At 46.0% G+C, this 19,962-nt stretch overlaps 1 protein-coding gene across 4 annotated transcripts in view; it reads right to left on the bottom strand.

Moving 5' to 3' along the window:
* Positions 1–19,962, bottom strand: part of zgc:154058 (Frag1/DRAM/Sfk1 family protein) — a 53,910-nt gene that overhangs the window by 18,099 nt on the left and 15,849 nt on the right. For all 4 annotated transcript variants that reach the window (XM_036987350.2, XM_090243046.1, XM_090243043.1 and 1 more), the window contains one exon: positions 1,127–1,194. In XM_036987350.2, coding sequence (XP_036843245.1) covers positions 1,127–1,194 — 68 coding nt within the window. The remainder of the gene's footprint in view (positions 1–1,126; positions 1,195–19,962) is intronic.

The raw sequence follows: 19,962 nt of genomic DNA, 5'->3' as shown, positions 1-19,962 counted from the left end.
ATGCTAACCCTACCTTGTCACAACACAACTGTTTGTCTCAAACGCATTAAGGAAAGAAATTTCACAAATAAACTTTTAAGAGGGCACACCTGTTAATTGAAATGCATTCCAGGTGGCTACTTCATGAAGCTGATTGAGAGAATGCCAAGAGTGTGCAAAGCTGTCAAGGTAAAGTTTGGCTACTTTGAAGAATCTCAAATATATTTAGATGTTTTTTAAAAAGTGGTTACTACATGATTCCATGTGTTATTTCATATATTTGGTCTTCACTATTATTCTACAATGTAGAAAATAGTACAAAAAACTAAAACTCTTGTATGAGTAGGTGTGTCCAAACTTTTGACTGGTACTGTATATTAAACCAGAACATTTAATTAAATTGTATTTGGGACTTACCGAGTCTGGCTTTAAAAGCTGCTACAGCCAGCCAGCAGACCTTAAATAGCAGCGGCCATCAAGCCTCCTCTCCAGAGTAGGGTAGGGACACGGAAACACACAACTATGAACACACAGTCATACACAGACACAAAGCAGAGCTGGGGTGGCTCTCTGATGCCTGGCATTACGTCCGGCCGCCCTGGCCCACAGTGGATAACACAGACACATGCATGCCCAGGGCTGTGCGTCAATGGAGTGGGCTCAGCCACAGCTGGGAATCATTGACTGGAGCCGTTAGACTCAAACTGCCGACACACACAGGGCACGACACGTGCACATGATGTATGAGTTCTAGGGCTGTTAAACAATTCCAACATTTTATCAAGTTTATCGCAGGATTTGACTAGTCATGATCAATCGCAAATTCAGAATTTGCTCAAATTGACCTGGAATTTTAGATTATACGAAAAGCATTACAAGAATATTGACATCTTGATTTTGTCCAAAGAAAATCAGCAAAAACAGGTACATTGACAAAGCACACTTTTTTATACCTCAAAGTCAACTTGTTGTGACATTGCATCGTTTTTAGCTGTATAGATTGTATATAGTAGATATGTATTTGATGTTCAGTGTATTTTGAATGTTTTTTTGCAACAAAAAAAATGTATGTTACAAAAAGTTAACTTAAGTTAATTGATTAACTCCGACAACCCAGATCAGTTCATGTGTGTAGACAGAAACTCACCCATGAAGGATCCAGCGCTGCAGATGAGGCTGAAGAAGCAGCTTTCTGGAGGAAGAGTCCCACATTTACTGTAGAAGGAAACAGGACAACGCAGTTCAAAAGACCAATTAGATCACGGGCAAAAAAAAAAAAATCGGTGTCTGTGTGTCAGCCTTTTCTCAATTGGGTAAAAGTCTGTCCTCTCCTCAACTCCTCTGTCCTCCTCTCATCTGTGACACGAAAACGGATAAGTGTTCGACATATGTTGGAGTGTCAATTTGTTAACAGGTGAACAAAGGAGTTCGCTCATCTCCTCGATTGCCTCCTCTGGCGGAGGATTCTCAGGTGTATCCAACCGTTGAAGAATTTTGAAGTCAGCCACACCCACTTTGAAACAGCTATTGTTTTCTCGGAGGGGAAAAGCATGTAGACATTTAAAAATGATACGCTACTTATTTATCCTTTTGTCTATAAAATGACTGCCACATCTAGTTAAAAAAAAAATTTTACACTACATTTGATGCATTTTGCAATTCCATCTACAGTGCCTCAGACAAGTCTTCCGAGTGGTGCAGCGGTCTAAGGCACTCCAACTCAGTGTTAGAGGCGTCACTACAGACACCCTGGTTCGAATCCAGGCTGTATCACAACCGGCCGTGACTGGGAGTCCCATAGGGCGGCGCACAATTGGCCCAGTGTCGTCCGGGTTTCGCCGGTGTTGGCCGTCATTGTAAATAAGAATTTGTTCTTAACTGACTTGCTTAGTTAAATAAAGATGAAAATGTAAAAATCAGACCCCTCGACTTTTCTCTCATCTATCTACCCACAACACCCCATAATGACAAAGCAAAAACAGGTTTAGACATATTTGCAAATTTATAAAAAAAAGTAACTGAAAAGTATTCAGACCCTTTACTCAGTACTTTGTTGCTGCACCTTGGCAGCAATTCTTCAAGTCTTCTTGGGTATGACGCTACAAGCTTGGCACACCTGTATTTGGGGAGTTTCTCCCATTCTTCTTTGCAGATCAACTCAAGCTCTGTCAGGTTGGATGGGGAGCGTTGCTGCACAGCTATTTTCAGGTCTCTCCAAAGATGTTCAAATCGGGTTCACGTCCAGGCTCTGGGTGGGCCAATCAAGGACATTCAGAGTCCTGAAGCCACTTCTGCGGTGTCTTGGCTGTGTGCTTAAGGTCGTTGTCTTGTTGGAAGGTGAACCTTCACCCCAGTCTGTGGTCTTGAGTGCTCTGGAGTAGGTTTTCATCAAGGATCTCTGTACTTTGCTCCATTCATATTTCCCTCGATCCGGACTAGTCTCCCAGTCCCTGGCTCTGAAAAACATCCCCACAGCCTGATTCTCCCACCACCATGCATTACCGTAGGGATAGTGCCAGGTTTCATCCAGATGTGGCACTTGGCATTCAGGCCAAAGAGTTCAATCTTGGTTCCATCAGACTTGAGAATCTTGTTTCTCATGTTCTGAGAGTCTTTAGGTGCCTTTTGGCAAACTGAGGAGTGGCTTCCATCTGGCCACTCTACCATAAATGCCTGATTGGTGGAGTGCTGTAGAGATAGTTGTCCTTCTGGAAGGTTCTCCCATCTCCAGAAAGGAACTCATGAGCTCTGTCAGTGTGACCATAAGTTCTTGGTCACCTCCCTGACCAAGGCCCTTCTCTCTCATTTGCTTATTTCGGCCGGGCGGCCAACTCTAGGAAGAGTTTTTTTCCATTTAAGAATTTTTTTGCTTCGTCATTATGGGGTATTGTGTGTAGATTTCTGAGGAAAATGTTTTATTTAATACATTTTAGAATAAGGTTGTGACGTAACAACATGTGGAAAAGGTCAAGGCGTCTGAATACTTTACAAAGTCACTGTATGTAAACACTTGTTTCATCAAGGAGAGTAATTTGTTTCCTCGCCTCGTCTTCTCAATTACCTTTGACCTTTTTCCAAAAGAGGCAAGGAGAGGATGGAGGAAAGGATGGGAGGAATCAGGCAGCTCCAATTGGGAAAAGGTCAGAGTGTCCTTCTCTGCTATTACATAGCATTTTACCTTTCACCTACTCTCCGACCCTTCCTAGAAGGGTGAAGGGGGAAACCAGCTCGTCGGGGTGAGGCAATCAGTCATAATACCTGCCTGCGAGCTTCCACCTGTCTGCCTGGTCCCGTCTCCTGTTAAGACCAAGCCCTCTCAGCTGACTGGACCTCGCCACTGTCTCAGAGACACACACTAAAAAGCAAGCAAGCGCACACACCCGACCCTTTCTCTTATTCACAGGTCGATTATAGAAACATGAAACAGTAATTGCAACTTCTAGAGGTAGGAGCCAGTTATCCTGTAAGCTTTTTCAATACCATATAATATATTTGGTCACAATTTCTATAGAAACCATATATTTACATTCTCCAAGTCTTCTATAGAAACCATATATTTACATTCCTTAACAGTTCTCTGAAGTTGAAGGCTCTGGGGATGGGAGAGGCTAAACAAAGCACACGTCTCTTAATTATCTCAACCCCCATCGGAAAACTGACTCCTCTTTTCTGGGGAATTCCAGTGTGTGTGTGTGTGTGTGTGTGTGTGTGTGTGTGTGTGTTCCACGCACACACAAATCTGAGCCGTCAGTTATTTTAAGAAACAGGAATCACACACGCATACGCACACACACACACACACACCGGAACCGAGAGAAACAGAGAGAGCGACAGAGGAAGATAGTGACATTGATACAGAGAGGAAAGGAGGAGACAGAGGGAGAAAGAATGAGGAAAGTAAAGGGGTGGTGACATGAAAGCGAGAAAGAGGGGTAGAGAGCTATATAACAAAGAAGAAAACAGCAAAAACATATAGACTACCATTCAATGGTTTGGAGTCACTTAGAAATGTCCTTATTTTTGAAAGGTACATTTTTTGTTTATTAACATAAAATTGATCAGAAATACAGTGTAGACATTGTTAATGTTGTAAATGACTATTGTAGCTGGAAATGGCAGATTTTTTAATCGAATATCTACATATGAGTAGAGAGGCCCATTATCAGCAACCATCACTCCTGTGTTCCAATTGCAGGTTGTGTTTGCTAATCCAAGTTTAACATTTAAAAAAAGGCTAACTGATCATTAGAAAACCATTTTGCAATTATGTTAGCACAGCTAAAAACTGTTGTTCTTCTGATTAAAGCAGCAATAAAACTGGCCTTCAAAACACCAGTCTCTACGTCAACAGTGAAGAAAGAGGATGCTGGCCTTTGAGGCAGAGTTGCAAAGAAAAAGCCATCTCTCAGAGTTCTTTTTATTGGCCAGTCTGAGAGATGCCTTCTTCTTTGCAACTGCCTAGAAGGCCAGCATCCCGGAGTTGCCTCTTCACTGTTGACGTTGAGACTGGCGTTTTGCAAGTACTAGTTAATGAAGCTGCCAGTTGAGGACTTGTGAGGGATCCGTTTCTCAAACTAGACACTAATGTACTTGTCCTCTTACTCAGTTGTGCACCGGGGCCTCCCACTCTTTCGATTCTGGTTAGAGCCAGTTTGCGCTGTTCTGTGAATTGAGTACTACACAGCGTTGTACGAGATCTTCCGTTTCTTGGCAATTTCTCGCATGGAATAGCCTTAATTTCTCAGAACAAGAATAGACTGACGAGTTTCAGAAGAAAGTTAATTGTTTCTGGCCATTTTAAGTCTAATCAAACCCATAAATGCTGATGATCCAGATTCTCAACTAGTCTAAAGAAGCCCAGTTTTATGCTTTTTTAAAATCAGCACAAGAGTTTTCAGCTGTGCTAACAATTGCAAAAGTGTTTTCTAATGATCAATTAGCCTTTTAAAATTATAAACTTGGATTAGCTAACAACGTACCATTGGAAAGCAGGACTGATGGTTGCTGATAATGGGCCTCTGCACGCCTATGTTGATATTCCATAAAAACTGTAAATTTAAAAAAATTGCAATTTCCAGCTACAATAGTCATTTACAACATTAACAATGTCTACACTGTATTTATGATCAATTTTAAGTTTAAAAAGTGCTTTTCTTTCAAAAACAAGGACATTTCAAAGTGACCCAAACTTTTGAGTGCTAGTTTACATGATCAAATACAAAATCTTAGAATCAACTATTAAATACTACTAAAACCCACTGGATTCTCCAATGATATTGAATGAACTACAGGACAAAATACAACACTTCAACTCAAAAAGGCCTGTGGAGTTGATGGTATCCTAAATTAAATGATAAAATATACAGACCACAAATTCAAATTGGCTATACTCTAACCTCATCCTCAGCTCTGGGATATTCCCCAATATTTGGAACCAGGGACTGATCACCCCAATAACTACCGTGGGATATGCGTCAACAGCAACCTTGGGAAAATTCTCTGCATGATCATTAACAGCAGACTTGTAAATTTCCTCAGTGAAAACAACGTACTGAGCAAATGCCAAATTGGCTTTTTACTAAATTACCATACAACAGACCACGTATTCACCCTGCACACGAATTACCAAACAAACAAGCTTTGACTCAATTTGGCACGAGGGCCCGCTATACAAATTGATGGAAACTGGTGTTGGAGGAAAAACACACGACATAAAATCCACGTATACAAACTAGAGGTCGACCGATTATGATTTTTCAAAGCCGATACCGATTATTGGAGGACAAAAAAAAGCCGATACCGATTAATCGGACGATTGTTTAATTTATGTAATAATGACAATTACAACAATACTGAATGAACACTTATTTTAACTTAATATAATACATCAATAAAAATCAATTTAGCCTCAAATAAATAATGAAACATGTTCAATTTGGTTTAAATAATGCAAAAACAAAGTGTTGGAGAAGTAAAAGTTCCTTGCTCAGAACATGAGAACATATGAAAGCTGGTGGTTCCTTTTAACATGAGACTACAATATTCCAAGGTAAGAGGTTTTAGGTTGTAGTTAATATAGTATTTATAGGACTATTTCTCTCTATACCATTTGTATTTCATTAACCTTTGACTATTGGATGTTCTTATAGGCACTAAAGTATTGCCAGTATAACAGTATAGCTTCCCTCCTTCTCCTCGCCCCTACCTGGGCTCGAACCAGGAACACAGACAACAGCCACCCTCGAAGCATAGTTACCCATCGCTCCACAAAAGCCGTGGCCCTTGCGGAGCAAGGGGAACAACTACTCCAACTCTCAGAGAGAGTGACGATTGAAACGCTATTAGTACGCACCCCGCTAACTAGCTAGCCATTTCACATTCGTTACACCAGCCTAATCTCGGGAGGCTTGAAGTCATAAACAGCTCAATACTTGAAGCACAGCGAAGAGCTGCTGGCAAAATGCACGAAAGTGCTGTTTGACTATCAAATAATAGACTTAATTCTAACATAACACACAGAAATACGAGCCTTTGGTCATTAATATGGTCGAATCCGGAAACTATCATTTCGAAAACAAAACGTTTATTATTTCAGTGAAATACGGAACCGTTCTGTATTTTATCTAACGGGTGGCATCCCTAAGTCTAAATATTTCTATTACATTTGTCATGACGTTGGCCTGGGTGGTAGGTTTATGACAGTCATAAATAAATACCTCCTTTTTCCCCTCTCTCTACCCTGCTGAAGTTACATTTGCAAAACCCTTGGTTAACAGAGAGATTCTGGGAACATCAGAAGGTGGGGGGAAATGAACTATATTCTGGTAATCCAAACAATTGAACATATGCGGTGGTACTTAATGAATATGATGTCAGTTCGGTTGTCATCTGAGACATTCTCATCAATGATAAGATGACAAACTCTACAGTGGAAAGTCTACACATCAGTTATCGGATTCACATGGAATTGTTGTTCAATTTAAATGTTTGAATATGAAATTATTCGTGATGAGATGTGATTTTAGCTTCTAAAATGTGAGATTTGGGTTTTCATAAGGTTAGGGCTATGCTCAAATCAGTGGCCCGCCCCTGTGAAGGGACATGGGCTATAAAACTTTTCAAACACGCCCTCCTCTACCTTCCTATATAAGCCATTGACGACAATATAACCTCCTGTTCCCGAGGACGACGGTCCTATGTCAGAATGGTTCAGATTATAACAGAACAAAGCCAACATCAGCGTGAGCTTTGGTTGCGAATGGTATGAAGTTTGAACTCTTAATCACTACAGAAGTGATACATCCTAGCCGTTGAGTTAGCAACAGCAGATGCAAACGAGGGTTAGGAAGGAAGACAGAGTATCCCGTCTATCACCCAACGACTTTACTACAACGTATCCAATTGACAACCAGAGGACATTCTTCAAAGAACTCAGTTGGACAACACGGCCTTCCATCTACCACCAACCTACCGAAGCACAGCTCAGAGTAAATATTTATTGCATTTTCCTTTTCCAAATGGGCGGTAATTCAGAATGCATAAGATACTGTGTTTACGATAGCACAGCTTCGCCCTTTTGTTCCTCAGTCTTCCCGCTCTTTCACTCAAACCCAACCCCTTTTTGTGTAACCAGCTGTCATATCTGTTCCGCCCGCTAGGGAGGTTTTCCTTTATGACGTCATTTGTAATCAAGTTATGATTTAATTATGTGCATGTGTAATTAGTTAGGCATTTAGTAAATAAATAATTAAACCCAATTTTGTATTGCTGGTTCAACTTGTTAGCCAGGGTTCGTGAAGATAACCAAGAATTTACAACTTTCAGATGAGACTGAATTAAGATGACAATTTATATTGACTGCTGTTGATGTAAAATATTACTAGGTCTTTAGGAGTTTATTTGGAAGATAACAGCTCTATAAATATTATTTTGTGGTGCCCGACTCTCTAGTTAATTACATTTACATGATTTAGCTCAATCAGGTAATATTAATTACGGATACATTATTTTATAGAATAGCATGTCATATCACTTAATCCGGCATAGCCAAAGACACGACACATTGTAGACCCTTCAATGTAAAGTCATAATTACGTAAAATTCTGGCAAATTAGTTTGCAATGAGCCAGGCGGCCCAAACTATTGCATATACCCTGACTCTGCGTGCAATGAACGCAAAAGAAATGACAATTTCACCTGGTTAATATTGCCTGCTAACCTGGATTTCTTTTAGCTAAATATGCAGGTTTAAAAATATATACTTCTGTGTATTGATTTTAAGAAAGGCATTGGTGTTTATGGTTAGGTACAGTTGTGCAACGATTGTGCTTTTTTTGCAAATGCGCTTTTGTTAAATCATCCCCCTACGTTGCATCGATTATATGCAACGCAGGACATGCTAGATAAGCTAGTAATATCGTCAACCATGTGTAGTTAACTCGTGGTTATGATTGATTGTTTTTTTATTAGATAAGTTTAATGCTAGCTAGCAACTTACCTTGGCTTACTGCATTCGCGTAACAGGCAGGCTCCTCGTGGAGCGGCAGGTGGTTAGAGCGTTGGACTAGTTAACTAAGGTTGCAAGATTGAATCCCCGAGCTGACAAGGTAAAAATCTGTCGTTCTGCCCTGAACAGATTTCCGATTGTTATGAAAACTTGAAAATCGGCCCAAATGAATTGGTCAACCTCTAATACAAACAACAAGTGTGCGGTTAAAATTGGCAACAACAAAAAAAACATTTCTTTCCACAGTGCCAGGGGGTGACAGGGATGCAGCTTAAGCCCCACCCTCTTAAACATACAGTGCCTTGCGAAAGTATTCGGCCCCCTTGAACTTTGCGACCTTTTGCCACATTTCAGGCTTCAAACATAAGGATATAAAACTATTTTTTTGTGAAGAATCAACAACAAGTGGGACACAATCATGAAGTGGAACAACATTTATTGGATATTTCAAACTTTTTTAACAAATCAAAAACGGAAAAATTGTGCGTGCAGAATTATTCAGCCCCTTTACTTTCAGTGCAGCAAACTCTCTCCAGAAGTTCAGTGAGGATCTCTGAATGATCCAATGTTGACCTAAATGACTAATGATGATAAATACAATCCACCTGTGTGTAATCAAGTCTCTGTATAAATGCACCTGCACTGTGATAGTCTCAGAGGTCCGTTAAAAGCGCAGAGAGCATCATGAAGAACAAGGAACACACCAGGCAGGTCCGAGATACTGTTGTGAAGAAGTTTAAAGCCGGATTTGGATACAAAAAGATTTCCCAAGCTTTAAACATCCCAAGGAGCACTGTGCAAGCGATAATATTGAAATGGAAGGAGTATCAGACCACTGCAAATCTACCAAGACCTGGCCGACCCTCTAAATTTTCAGCTCATACAAGGAGAAGACTGATCAGAGATGCAGCCAAGAGGCCCATGATCACTCTGGATGAACTGCAGAGATCTACAGCTGAGGTGGGAGACTCTGTCCATAGGACAACAACCAGTCGTATATTGCACAAATCTGGCCTTTATGGAAGAGTGGCAAGAAGAAAGCCATTTCTTAAAGATATCCATAAAAAGTGTTGTTTGAAGTTTGCCACAAGCCACCTGGGAGACACACCAAACATGTGGAAGAAGGTGCTCTGGTCAGATGAAACCAAAATTGAACTTTTTGGCAACAAAGCAAAACGTTATGTTTGACGTAAAAGCAACACAGCTCATCACCCTGAACACACCATCCCCACTGTCAAACATGGTGGTGGCAGCATCATGGTTTGGGCCTGCTTTTCTTCAGCAGGGACAGGGAAGATGGTTAAAATTGATGGGAAGATGGATGGAGCCAAATACAGGACCATTCTGGAAGAGTCTGCAAAAGACCTGAGACTGGGACGGAGATTTGTCTTCCAACAAGACAATGATCCAAAACATAAAGCAAAATCTACAATGGAATGGTTCAAAAATAAACATATCCAGGTGTTAGAATGGCCAAGTCAAAGTCCAGACCTGAATCCAATCGAGAATCTGTGGAAAGAACTGAAAACTGCTGTTCACAAATGCTCTCCATCCAACCTCACTGAGCTCGAGCTGTTTTGCAAGGAGGAATGGGAAAAAATGTCAGTCTCTCGATGTGCAAAACTGATAGAGACATACCCCAAGCGACTTACAGCTGTAATCGCAGCAAAAGGTGGCGCTACAAAGTATTAACTTAAGGGGGCTGAATAATTTTGCACGCCCAATTTTTCAGTTTTTGATTTGTTAAAAAAGTTTTAAATATCCAATAAATGTCGTTCCACTTCATGATTATGTCCCACTTGTTGTTGATTCTTCACAAAAAAATACAGTTTTATATCTTTATGTTTGAAGCCTGAAATGTGGCAAAAGGTCGCAAAGTTCAAGGGGGGCGAATACTTTCGCAAGGCACTGTATATAGATCAACGAATTGGCGAGGGCACTAGAACAACGAATTGGCGAGGAAACTAGGCCTCAACCTACTAGAATTTGAAGTCAAATGTCTGTTTGCTGATGATCTGATGCTTCTGTCCAAGGAGGGCCTACAGCAACACACGTTCTGCACAGATTGTCAGATCTGGGCCCTGACAGTAAATCTCAGTAAGACAAAAAAAGAATGTGTTCTAAAAAAGGTCCAGTTCCCAGGAATACAAATTCCATCTAGACACCATTGCCTTAGAGCTAAAAATACACTGCTCAAAAAACACTAAAATAACACATCCTAGATCTGAATGAATGAAATATTCTTATTAAATACTTTTTTCTTTACATAGTTGAATGTGCTGACAACAAATTCACACAAATTATCAATGGAAATCAAATGTATCAACCCATGGAGGTCTGGATTTGGAGTCACACTCAAAAGTGGAAAACCACACTACAGGCTGATCCAACTTTGATGTAATGTCCTTAAAACAAGTCAAAATTAGGCTCAGTAGTCCGTGTGGCCTGTATGACTTTCCTACAACGCCTGGGCATGCTCCTGATGAGGTGGCGGATGGCCTCCTGAGGGATCTCCTCCCAGACCTGGACTAAAGCATGCGCCAACTCCTGGACAGTCTGTGGTGCAACGTGGCGTTGGTGGATGGAGCGAGACACGATGTCCCATATGTGCTCAATTGGATTCAGGTCTGGGGAACGGGCGGGCCAGTCCATAGCATCAATGCCTTCCTCTTGCAGGAACTGCTGACACACTCCAGCCACATGAGGTCTAGCATTGTCTTGCATTAGGAGGAACCCAGGGCCAACCGCACTAGCATATTGTCTCACAAGGGGTCTGAGGATCTCATCTCGGTACCTAATGGCAGTCAGGCTACCTCTGGAGGGCTGTGCGGCCCCCCAAAGAAATGCCACCCCACACCATGACTGACCCACCGCCAAACAGGTCATGTTGGAGGATGTTGCAGGCAGCAGAACATTCTCCACGGCGTCTCCAGACTCTGTCACGTCTGTCACATGTGCTCAGTGTGAACCTGCTGTCATCTGTGAAGAGCACAGGGCCCCAGTGGCGAATTTGCCAATCTTGGTGTTCTCTGGCAAATGCCAAAAGTCCTGCACGGTGTTGGGCTGTAAGCACAACCCCCACCTGTGGACGTCGGGCCCTCATACCACCCTCATGGAGTCTGTTTCTGACCGTTTGAGCAGACACATGCACATTTGTGGCCTGCTGGAGGTCATTTTGCAGGGCTCTGGCAGTGCTCCTCCTGCTCCTCCTTGCACAAAGGCGGAGGTAGCGGTCCTGCTGCTGGGTTGTTGCCCTCCTACGGCCTCCTCCACGTCTCCTGATGTACTGGCCTGTCTCCTGTTAGCGCCTCCATGCTCTGGACACTACGCTGACAGACACAGCAAACCTTCTTGCCACAGCTCGCATTTATGTGCCATCCTGGATGAGCTGCACTACCTGAGCCACTTGTGTGGGTTGTAGACTCCGCGGCGGAGGGATACATCCGAGGTGTGGATTTACAGATTTACTCCTGTGAACACCTGGGTCACGGCTGGGGTCCGCCCCTATATATAGACCCCATGGCCGCGACACACATTCTCTACATCATTTTTGATGCGCCTCTAGCACCGTAGAGGATTGATCCAAATAGCTCACATAACCGTGGTTACATACGTAACCCTTTTGTGTTTCACTATATTGAATCACTCCAATATATTGGTATACCCGTACCAGATTAGTTGGCGCTAGAGGGACCTAGCCAGCCAGAGGCGAAGTCCCACCACGGGACCGAGATGCAGGGGCCATCAATGTGGAAGGGGGGGTCCCGGCACAGTCCCCGGATGGGGAGGCGACGCTCAAGACCGCTGAACCAACCGCAGAGAGAGGTGCCACATTTACCCGATAGTACCAAGCAAAGGTGCAAGAGGACGCCCAGCTGGCCGCAGGACTTTTATCAGAGAGGGGCACTCCTCTCAGTAGAGCCCAGGACGCAGTCACACCTCATGTTGAATGGGCCACCACAGATCCCAGCACAGGCCTGCCAGCCAGGCGGTATGCTGTCGTAATCGTTTCCACGATCCAGTGAGAGCCTCTGCTTTGATAGCCCAGGACTCGCTCACCATAGCAGACAAAGAGCTGGTCTGTTGTTCTCACTGACTGTGTCTGCTCCACATAGGCAGCCAGAGCCCTCACAGGGCACAGCATGCCGGATGGAGGCCCAGACTCCCCCACCACTTCCCGGGGGGTCGTAAGAAGACAGGATCAAAGGGATGTTCATATGCCTGTCCGACAGAACCTTCGGGAGGAATGAAGGGTTGGGGCGGGGAGATATACTCCTCCCCCCGGGGTCCATCCGGTGGCACTCAGAACTTACTGGAAGAGCATGGAGCTCACCCACCCTCTTCATGGAAGTAATCGCTACCAAGAAAGCCACCTTCATAGAGAGATGTTTCAGGGAGGTAGACTCCAACGTTTCGAAAGCAGCTTTGCCAAAGACCACATCCCAGCTCGCCATTGAGCGGGTCCTAGCTGGACGCAGGAGACGAACCCCCTTCATAAACCTGGAGACCGAGGGATGGCGCCCCACTGGGCTGTCCATCCACCCCACATGGCAGGCAGATATAGCAGCCAAATACCCTCAGTGTAGAGGCTGTCAAGCCCTCATCCAAGTGAGACTGCAGGTATTGAAGGACGTACTGCTCCCCGCATGACTCGGGCACAACCTCAATACCAGTGCACCATGAGCAGAACAACCACCAGTGAAACTGACATGCCACGGTTGTAGCCGGGGTGCCATTGTATTCTGCATGGAGTTCATTACACCCTCCTGTAGTCCTAACATGGACCATTGGTGCCGTTCAGTGGCCACGCCCATAGACTGAGGCGGTGCGGCCTCGGATGCCACAGAGTTCCCCCAGCCTGAGACAGCAGGTCCAGCCCGGTCCAATCGTGAGCCAGAGCATCCAAGCCCAGAGGCCCTGGTGGCTCCGACATGGAGTACCACAAGGGGAAGAGTGCATTGTCCAGGGAGGCAAACAGGTTCACCTACAACCTCCTGAACTTGTCCCACAGTAGCTGCACCACCTGTGGATGTAGACTTCAGTTCCAAGGTGGCGGCCCCTCCCTTGAGAGCATATCCACTGCCACATTCAGGATGCCGGGTACGTGTGCTGCGCGTAGAGATGCTAGATGTCCCTGACCCCAGAAAAGGAGCTAATAAGATGGATGCGACCTCCGTCCACCCCGATGTTTGATGTAAGCCCCCACTGTGGTGTTGTCCGTTCTCACCAGGAACGACTGCAGGGCCAATAGTACAGCTCGGAGCTCTAGTGTGTTGATCTGCCTGCCCCTCCAAGGGAGTAACCAACAGCCGCTGGCCGACCTACCCTTGGTCACACCTCCCCCAGCCGATCTGGGAAGCGTCTGTGCTGACCACCTCCCGGCAGCACATCCTCAGCATCTCCACCCCACCTTAGAGAAAGGAGTGACAGAGCCACCTCAACAATGCCCTGAGGCACTGTGCGGTCACCCGCAGCTGTCGGTGGCGCTTCGGGTGCAGCCGGTGGGAGTTGAACCACCGTTGAAGAGGCCGGAGATGGAGCAGGCCCAGGGGAAATCAACAATGAGGCCTCCAACAGCAAGCCCAACAGGCATTGGCAGGTTAGGACAGATTACCATCCGCCCCTGCCGAAAGTGGTCGGGGCAAGATAAGATCGCCTGAACCCTTCTGGTGGGCAGGCGTGCTCTCGTGAGGAGTCCAGTTCCATGCCAATCAAGGCCACCCTCTGGGTTGGCGTCAGACGACTCTTCTTGTCATTTACAGTAATGCCCAGCCCGCCGATGTGGATCAGGAGCTGTCTGACAGGACCTGGGTCCTGGTTGATGCACAAGTCAGCCAATCGTCCAGGTAATTGAGGTGCCAGGGCAGTGTCCATGCACTTTGTGAAAGTGCAGGGTGCCAAGGAGAGGCCGAAGGGAAGAACCATGTATTTGTAAGACATCCCTTCGAAAGCGAATCTGAGGTACTGCCAATGAGCTGGGTGAACAGGAACATGGAAATATGCATCCCTCAGGTCCAGTGTCACAAACCACTGTACACAGCCTACAATATGCAGGCTGGGGACAGCATGTGGAACCTCAGTACCTTTAAGTACCCATTGAGTTTGCAGAGGTCCAGAATCAGTCGAAACCCTCTCTCTTTTTGGGACCACAAAATAAGTGGAGTAGAACCTAACTAGAAGTTCTGAACTCTCGATCCTGCGGATGGCACCCTTGTCCAGGAATGAGGAGATCTCCAGCTGCAGGGTTTTCTTCAAGGGGTCAGCCACTGTGGTAACACGAAGGCCCCTGAAGGACGGGGGCCGGCACCGTAATTGGAGTCGGTACCCCTCGAGCATTGTGGACAACAGTCATGGGGACTCCACACACTCCTCCCACTTTGCCCTCTGAGACCAGGAGAAGCGGCCGAGGCCGGGGAAGGGTGGGTCAGGGGTCCTGCCAGGGCCCGCCTTTTCTTTGACGCCCCGAACAACTTGGGCCCCCAGGCGCATCCCTATGGCAGTTGACAGGTTGTTCCACCGCATGCTGTGCCCCTCCCTGCTGTCGTTCCTCAGCACGAGGCGATGGGGCAGGAGGGAGGCGATGGTCTGTCTGCCTTGGACCCGGAGCCTGAGGTGGTGGCATGAACTGTCTCAGGGTCTCCCAGTACATCCGAAACTTATCGGTCTGCTCCAGAATGTCATTAACCCCTGTGCCAAAGGTCAGCCCTGTGGTGATGGGGAGAGTGGCAGATGTGTACTGGTGAGCAGCTGGCAGACGGGATTGGGCCAGCCAGAGGTGGCGCCAGGAGGTAACTACCTGCGCCATGGCCCATCCGTTGGAGCGGGCCACAACTCTGGAGCAGGGAAAGCAGACGAGACCTCTCCATCGCTTCCCAGAGGAGCTCCTCTGTTCCCCCCTGCAGCCGGGGCAACAGAGTCTGCAGGTAGGCCTGCAGCAGCATCCCGGAGGACGAGTGACTCTGCGCCCGCAACATAACTCCATGGTCCAGTCTCTGATGTGAGTCAGAAGTGCCCCTGGCAGAGGCCCACCTCTCCTGCAAGACCTCGTGGAACTCAGCAGAGATGGGGACAGATGGAGAGTCCTCACTGTCCACCAGTTTGATGTCCAGTGCAATGGCTACCCAAGTGATTAGGCCCCTCATAGCCTCGATCCGCTGGGGACGATGAAGCCCCACCGCTAGCTTCTGGTAGCCCCGCTCACGGTGGTGAACAGTGCCAGCATCGTCCCCCAGGAACAGCCCATCACTGGCCAACAGGGAACAGCTGTTGTTTCCATCGAAGCTATCAACCTACTGATGCAGGGCATGCGCCCTCCGTTCAAGGTGTTCCCAGCAGTTTGACTCCTGCCCTCATCCAGGACTGGCAGCAGATGGGCTCTGCTTAAGGTGGCTCCGGCCACACTTCCTGGGAGGGGATCTGGGCTCAGTAGAGGGACTAACAGCTCGTTGGCACACCACTCCTGAGGGAGGGAACTCGTCCCCAGCCTGAGCCCAAGCCTGGCCGACCCACTCAAGCATGGCCTCCAATTTTGCCAGGTTTAGGCGTTCTGAGAACACCACACAAAACAGGCATCCAGTAGGGTGCTCCACAGCCCTCTCCACATGGCTCAAACCCAGGCAGCATATACACGAGGTATACAGATCTCCAGGGGGATGCCACCATCACACCTGTCAAAGGGAAGCCATAAGCTCAGCCAAGCCAGCAAGGCCACGGAGCATGAAGTCAAACACCCTGGGAGAGCTTATGTCGTGACCCGCTTAGAGGAATAGGAACCCGCTGAGGGATAAATTACCCAGTACCTCTGCAAAAAACTGGGAAAAACGGGAAGAAAAAAAAACCTTGTAGGGTAATTAGCAGAGACAGCATGCAACACACACAGAACAAGCCAGTCGACAAGTTGTGTAAGGTAAATACAGTTTGTGGCAGCAAGAGCCACTAATATATTAAAGGATGCACACAGAGTCGTAGTGTAACGCTAACCAAACACAAGCATGACAAACCACGCGCGTAAGACACAGGCGTGAGTTTACTTCCACACAAGATATTACACTTACCAGTGACTTACCAAGCACACTTCAGAAAGTTTGTACCGCCGAGAAAATGAAAGTGTGTGTGTCGCGGCCATGGGGTCTATATATGGCGGCGGACCCCAGCCGAGATACTGGTGTACAGGGGAGTAAATCTAAATCCTCATCTCGGATGTATCCCTCTGCTGTGGAGTGATACCAATATATTGGAGTGATCCAATATAGTGAAACATAACCAACCAAATCACATGGCCCTTCTTTGGACACTTAATGAATCTCCAAACTAGCTTCAATGCCATACAACACTCCTTCCGTGGCCTCCAACTGCTCTTAAACACTAGTAGAACCAAATGCATGCTTTTCAACCGTTCACTGCCCGCACCACTACTCTGGACGGTTGTGACTTAGAATATGTGGACAACTACCTAGGTGTCTGGCAAGACTGTAAACTCTCCTTCCAGACTCATATCAAACATCTCCAATCCAATTTGAAATCTAGAATCGGCTTCCTATTTTAAGCAACAAAGCATCCTTCACTCACGCCGCCAAACATACACTCACAAAACTGACTATCCTACCGATCCGACTTTGGTGATGTCATTTACAAAATAGTTACCAATATTCTACTTAGCAAACTGAATGCACCCTATCACAGTGCCATCCGTTTTGTCGCCAAAGCCCCATATACCACCCACCACTGCGACCTGTATGCTCTAGTCGGCTGGCCCTCACTACATATTCATTGCAAGACCCACTGGCTCCAGGTCATCTAGAAGTCTATGCTAGGTAAAGCTCCGCCTTCGCTTACTGGTCACGATAACAACACCCATCCGTAGTACGCGCTCCAGAAGGTATCTCTCATCTCTCACTATCTCTCACAAAGCAAACACCTCCTTTGGCCACCTTTCCTTCCAGTTCTGTGCTGCCAATGACTGGATCGAATTGCAAAAATCGCTGAAGCATTATATTTCCCTCACTAACTTTAAACATCAGCTATCAGAGCAGATAACCGATCGCTGCAGCTGTACATAGCCCATCTGTAAATAGCACATCCAATCTACCTACCTCATCCCCATTTTGTTTTGTATTTACTTTGCTGCTCTTTTGCACACTGCTATTTCTACTTGCACATCATCATCTGCTCATCTATCACTCCAGTGTTAATTTTCTAAATTGTAATTACTTCGCTACTATGGCCTCTTTATTGCCTTACCTCCTCACGCCAATTGCACACACTGTATATACACTTTCTTTTTTTTCTTATTGTGTTATTGACTTTACGATTGTTAATTCCATGTGTAACTCTGTGTTGTTTGTGTCGCAGTGCTTTGCTTTATCTTGGCCAGGTCGCAATTGTAAATGAGAACTTGTTCTCAACTAGCCTACCTGGTTAAATAAAAGTGAAATAAAAAACATTTTAAATAAGAAAACAAAAATAATTACTTGACACATTGGAAAGAATTAACTAAAAAAAGAGCAAACTAGAATGCTATTTGGCCCAAAACAGAGAATACAGTGGCAGAATACCTGACCACTGTGACTGACCCAAAATTAAGGACATCTTTGACTATGCACAGACTCAGTGAGCATAGCCTTGCTATTGAGAAAGGATGCAGAAGGCAGACCTGTCTCGCAAGAGAAGCCAGGCTATATGCACACTGCCCACAAAATTAGGGGGAAACTGAGCTGCACTTCCTGGCCTCTCGCCAAACGTATGACCATATTAGGGACACATATTTCCCTCAGATTACGCAGACCAAATCCAATTTTAATAAACTCCCATATCTATTGGGTGAAATACCACAGTGTGCCATCACTGCAGCAAGATGTGATCTGTTGCCACAAGAAAAGGGAAACCAGCAAAGAACAAACACCATTGTAAATACAACCTATACCCTCAATCTCACTCAAATCATCAAGGAACCCACCAGGTACAACCCTAACTCTGTAAACAAGGGCACCCTCATAGACGTCATCCTGACCAACTGGCCCTCCGAATACACCTCCGCTGTCTTCAACCAGGATCTCAGCGATCACTGCCTCATTGCCTGTATCCGCTACGGAGCCGCAGTCAAACGACCACCCCTCATCACTGTCAAACGCTCCCTAAAACACTTCTGTGAGCAGGCCTTTCTAACCTGGCCCGGGTATCCTGGAAGGACATTGACCTCATCCCGTCAGTTGAGGATGACTGGTCTTTCTTTAAAAGTAACTTCCTCACCATTTTAGATAAGCATGCTCCGTTCAAAAAATGCAGAACTAAGAACAGATATAGCCCCTGGTTCACTCCAGACCTGACTGCCCTCGACCAGCACAAAAACATCCTGTGGCGGACTGCAATAACATCGAATAGTCCCCGCGATATGCAACTGTTCAGGGAAGTCAGGAACCAATACACACAGTCAGTCAGGAAAGCTAAAGCCAACTTCTTCAGGCAGAAGTTTGCATCCTGTAGCTCCAACTCCAAAAAGTTCTGGGACACTGAAGTCCATGGAGAACAAGAGCACCTCCTCCCAGCTGCCCACTGCACTGAGGCTAGGTAACACGGTCACCACCGATAAATCCATGATTATCGAGAACTTCAACAAGCATTTCTCAACGGCTGGCCATGCCTTCCGCCTGGCTACTCCAACCTCGGCCAACAGCTCCCCCCCCCCCCCCCCGCAGCTACTCGCCCAAGCCTCTCCAGGTTTTCCTTTACCCAAATCCAGATAGCAGATGTTCTGAAAGAGCTGCAAAACCTGGACCCGTACAAATCAGCTGGGCTTGACAATCTGGACCCTCTATTCCTGAAACTATCCGCCGCCATTGTCGCAACCCCTATTACCAGCCTGTTCAACCTCTCTTTCATATCGTCTGAGATCGCAAAGGAAAGGGGGCGACACCCTGGACCCAAACTGTTACAGACCTATATCCATCCTGCCCTGCCTATCTAAGGTCTTCGAAAGCCAAGTCAACAAACAGGTCACTGACCATCTCGAATCCCACCGTACCTTCTCCGCTGTGCAATCTGGTTTCCGAGCCGGTCACGGGTGTACCTCAGCCACGCTCAAGGTACTAAACGATATCATAACCGCCATCGATAAAAGACAGTACTGTGCAGCCGTCTTCATAGACCTTGCCAAGGCTTTCGACTGTCAATCACCGTATTCTTATCGGCAGACTCAGTAGCCTCGGTTTTTCAGATGACTGCCTTGCCTGGTTCACCAATTACTTTGCAGACAGAGTTCAGTGTGTCAAATCGGAGGGCATGCTGTCCGGTCCTCTGGCAGTCTCTATGGGGGTGCCACAGGGTTCAATTCTCGGGCCGACTCTTTTCTCTGTATATATCAATGATGTTTCTCATGCTGCAGTTGATTCCCTGATCCACCTCTACGCAGACGACACCATTCTATATACTTCCGCCCGTCCTTGGACACTGTGCTATCTAACCTCCAAACGAGCTTCAAT

This window comes from Oncorhynchus mykiss, chromosome 1 (assembly GCF_057628025.1).
Source record: "Oncorhynchus mykiss isolate SJ-2025 chromosome 1, ASM5762802v1, whole genome shotgun sequence".
NCBI classification, from domain to species: domain Eukaryota; kingdom Metazoa; phylum Chordata; class Actinopteri; order Salmoniformes; family Salmonidae; genus Oncorhynchus; species Oncorhynchus mykiss.
Note: the sequence above shows the minus strand (reverse complement) of the source record. Positions and strands in the feature narration are given on the sequence as shown.